Raw genomic sequence first — 3,520 nt, forward strand, 5'->3', positions numbered from 1 at the left:
AGTGCAAACTTTACTCAATCATGGACAAAATGCGGCGGTTCCTGCTGAGCAACATCGTGGGAGCCAACGAGAATTGCAGTACAGTTCAACAAATGTGCATACGTCTTCGGCACACAATCAGGACTTTATGATTGGACCCGGCGCCGGCGGCGGATAGAATAGGCAAAAAATTGAATGGAAAAATGGATAACCAAAACCAACCTCAGGCTGTCTGTGGAACTGAAGCTTTGCACTTCAATAGAGCACTGATTTCATGCCCATGCGCCATCAGATCCAATCACGCGCCACACGCTTTTGAGAGGTAAACGAGTTTTTGTGTCGTGCAGAATGCTGTAAATTTTGTTTCCATTTTTAGTTTAACAAATCGCGGAATTATTCAACCCGGATTGAATCCGCAAACTGGCCCGGACCCGATCCCGTTAGAAGTCGCCCCGATCTTTACCAAACACGAAAAGTATGCGGACATTTGAGAGAACCGGTTACGAGGCGCTAAATCCATTTCTTTATTCCTATGGCGATCGATTGTGGAACTTTAATAAATTCCTAGGAAGCTCTCCGAAGGCAATTAACCAAAGTGTTCGCGTTCGATGAAATGACGCAGACCAACGTAGCCAATGGGCATCAATCGAAGAACAAAGCTCCTAACCTGATACCCGATACCAAAAATCCCAGCACATCGGAGCGCACAAAAACCCAAAACATCGCCTTGGGCTGTATCGATTGCGTCATTGATGTGAATGTGTGTAGATTGTAAGACAGGCACAGAAATGTGCAAGCTCCTTGACCATTGGCCCTGTCAAGCTGGCCAAATTGCAAGACTTGGACGCACCTTAGACACCCGAACGGGGTCACACGAAGCAAAAACGGAACCGAAAAAGGGAGAGTGAAATCAGTGGCCACAGCACATTTGCGAATCATCGCCGAGAGCATCGCCGATGGCCGCGTTCGCTCGCCTTCCGTGCAACTTGTTCTGAGACTTTGACACTTTGAAGCGGTTAACAAAAAGGTATACGGGAAGCCACGTTCCCTCTGAACCTGTTTCGTGGGACGCCAAAATCCCACACCTGGCGTGTGACGTGAGAAATCCCCGATGCGTTACGGCCCATTCTCCGTTCTTCGACCCCTTGAGGGCTTCTTGACCGTGTGTAGTTGGGCATCAGCTGTGGCCTCTAAGGAATTCTTGATATTGATACGCGATCCGGCGTGCTCTTGAATTGCTCCGCAACGCAACGTCCAAGGTCACCGCCCGCCGGCCTTGGGAAACCCGACGACGAACTCCCAACAGTTTTTTTGTGCTTGGTTTACGTTGTAGCGGTTCCGTTGCAACAGAAAGCCCATCGACCGACCGGCCACAACATAAACCGGTTTGGTGACGTACGCGCACACCTTGCTTGGTGACGCTTGTGTCCACCGCAGAAGAAGAAGAGAACCGGTGGAAACTATTCCAGCAAGAGGGTCTTCCCACCGCACAGCCGAATCATTAATCTTCGTTTGCATTTGTGTTTGATTAATCGTCGTTCAGCACCGTTGCGGCCGGCTGATACTGTGTACACGCCACTTCCCAATTCTTCACCTTTTTTCTGTTCCTTTTCGGTTAAGTTACACATTTGATGATGGATCAATTTGTTCGCCCCAAGCACTCGCAGCAACAGCAGCGAGAGGAAGTGAACTCAATAAATCATCAAATAAATAAATCAATTTACGTTCGGCGTGCCGGGTTTTGTAACGCAACGAAGTGAAAAGTGCCATCGTAGCGCAGCGTCTTCAAAGCTCTTTGATGCGCCCCTGTAGTACGATCTGTCAAGTCGGCCGAAGAAACCGATCCTACATCGAGAGCCGAGATCGCGACTAGGTTCTGCTGAAGAGCGCTCGCAGAGCCCAAGAAGAAGACCACGGCGAAGATCCGCATCGCCGATCGTCACGCACCGATCGGTGCGCGTAGTCCTGCGTCAGTCGCACAAGAACGACGCTCCGGTGCGGACGCCGGAGCTCAAGAAAGAAGATGATGGTGAGGAGCTTCAGCAGTGTGGTGATCTTGGAAGTGCTGTTGGCGCTGTTCGGGTGTGTCGCAGGCGGATATAGTGGCCGAAAAGAGATCACCTTCAACTGGGTACGCTCCAGCAGTGACGAGTCACGGAACAATACGGTAAGACCGGGGCAGGGTAGGGCAGGAATTCCCCAATATCGGATTGACCCACCCAAATGCGTTCCCAAAAGGCCGTCCTACTGCAACGTGACGGGTATGGACCGATCCGGGTGAGGGTACGCACGGACGATGGCTACCTGTTGACAGTGTACCGGATGCAGCCGAAAAAGTCCCGCGCCGGGGTGGTGCTGCTACACCACGGCATTCGCCAGTCGAGCGATATGTGGATGTACCTGGGACCGAAGCGGTCCCTGCCTTACAAGCTGTACGACGCCGGGTACGACGTGTGGATGAGCAACTCCCGGGCGTCGCCCGAAATCGACGGCCACGAGCGGCTCGACCGGGACAGTGATCACTACTGGGACTTTAGCTTCCACGAAATCGGAACCTCCGATCTGCCGGCCATCATCGATCACATTCGGCGCGAGACGAACCGGAAGACGATCCACTTCGTGGGCTACTCGGAAGCGGCCACGGCCGCACTCGTGATGCTGTCGGAGCGCCCAGAATACAACGCGTGGCTTGCCAGCGTAGAGCTGTTGGCGCCGCCGGCCTTCATGAGCTACGGACAGTACGCGTGGATATCGCGCATGGTCCAACCGATCCGGGCACTGTTCCCGTGGAGCGTGTACTACGCCCGGGACGCTCTACCAACCCGGATCTGTACGCTGTTCCGCGCCGAGTGTTGCCTGATGTTCGGTCACCTGGACGATCGGTCCGAGGGGGCAACAGAGTCTGCGGAGTCGGACATCGAGTCCACCGAGCAGCAGCCGAAGCAGCCGCAGCAGGGATGCTTTGTGCTGGACAATGTGTCGCTCAAACAGATCGAGCACTACCGGCAGATTATCGCGACCGGGAAGTTCCAGCAGTTCGACTACGGCTACACCGGCAACCTGAACCGGTACAAGCGGGACCCACCGCCCGACTACTGCCTGTGGAACGTGACCGCACCGGTCACCCTGCACTACGGCAACCAAGACCAGACCGTCGATTGGCGTGGCGTAGAGCAGCTCGCCCGGAACCTTCCGAATGTGGCCACACTGCTGAAGCAGCTCTACAAAGGCTTCACGCATCGTGACTTCTACCAAAACCCTAAAGCGCGGACCACCGTCTACGAGAATATCGTTAAGTCCATCAAGCGGCACTCGGTCGCAGGTTAGTTAATAAACCGAAAACCGTGCACCGTGTGTCGCGGTGTCGGTTCTAAAAATTAATGACGGAGGGCGCGCGGGCGCGCTAGATAGAATCTTATTTCGTCGCCGGCGAAGGCCTTTTCGCTTTCCGATAGGTCTTTCAGCAAAAAAAATCACCCAGCAACGCGGCCGACCAGACAGACCAGAACAGGTTTGCAGTTAGACGGACCCCCGTCTTGCG

At 53.9% G+C, this 3,520-nt stretch overlaps 1 protein-coding gene across 1 annotated transcript; it reads left to right on the top strand.

Moving 5' to 3' along the window:
- Positions 1-2,002: 2,002 nt before the first annotated feature.
- LOC128276340 (lipase 3-like) lies at positions 2,003-3,301 on the top strand (the record flags this gene model as incomplete). Its single annotated transcript, XM_053014807.1, has 3 exons — positions 2,003-2,146; positions 2,218-2,871; positions 2,935-3,301. Coding segments are annotated over exons 1-3 (1,165 nt in total), but the record flags the coding sequence as incomplete, so codon positions are not given.
- Positions 3,302-3,520: the final 219 nt, after the last annotated feature.

The sequence above is a fragment of the Anopheles cruzii genome, unplaced genomic scaffold, assembly GCF_943734635.1.
Source record: "Anopheles cruzii unplaced genomic scaffold, idAnoCruzAS_RS32_06 scaffold00956_ctg1, whole genome shotgun sequence".
Lineage (NCBI taxonomy): Eukaryota > Metazoa > Arthropoda > Insecta > Diptera > Culicidae > Anopheles > Anopheles cruzii.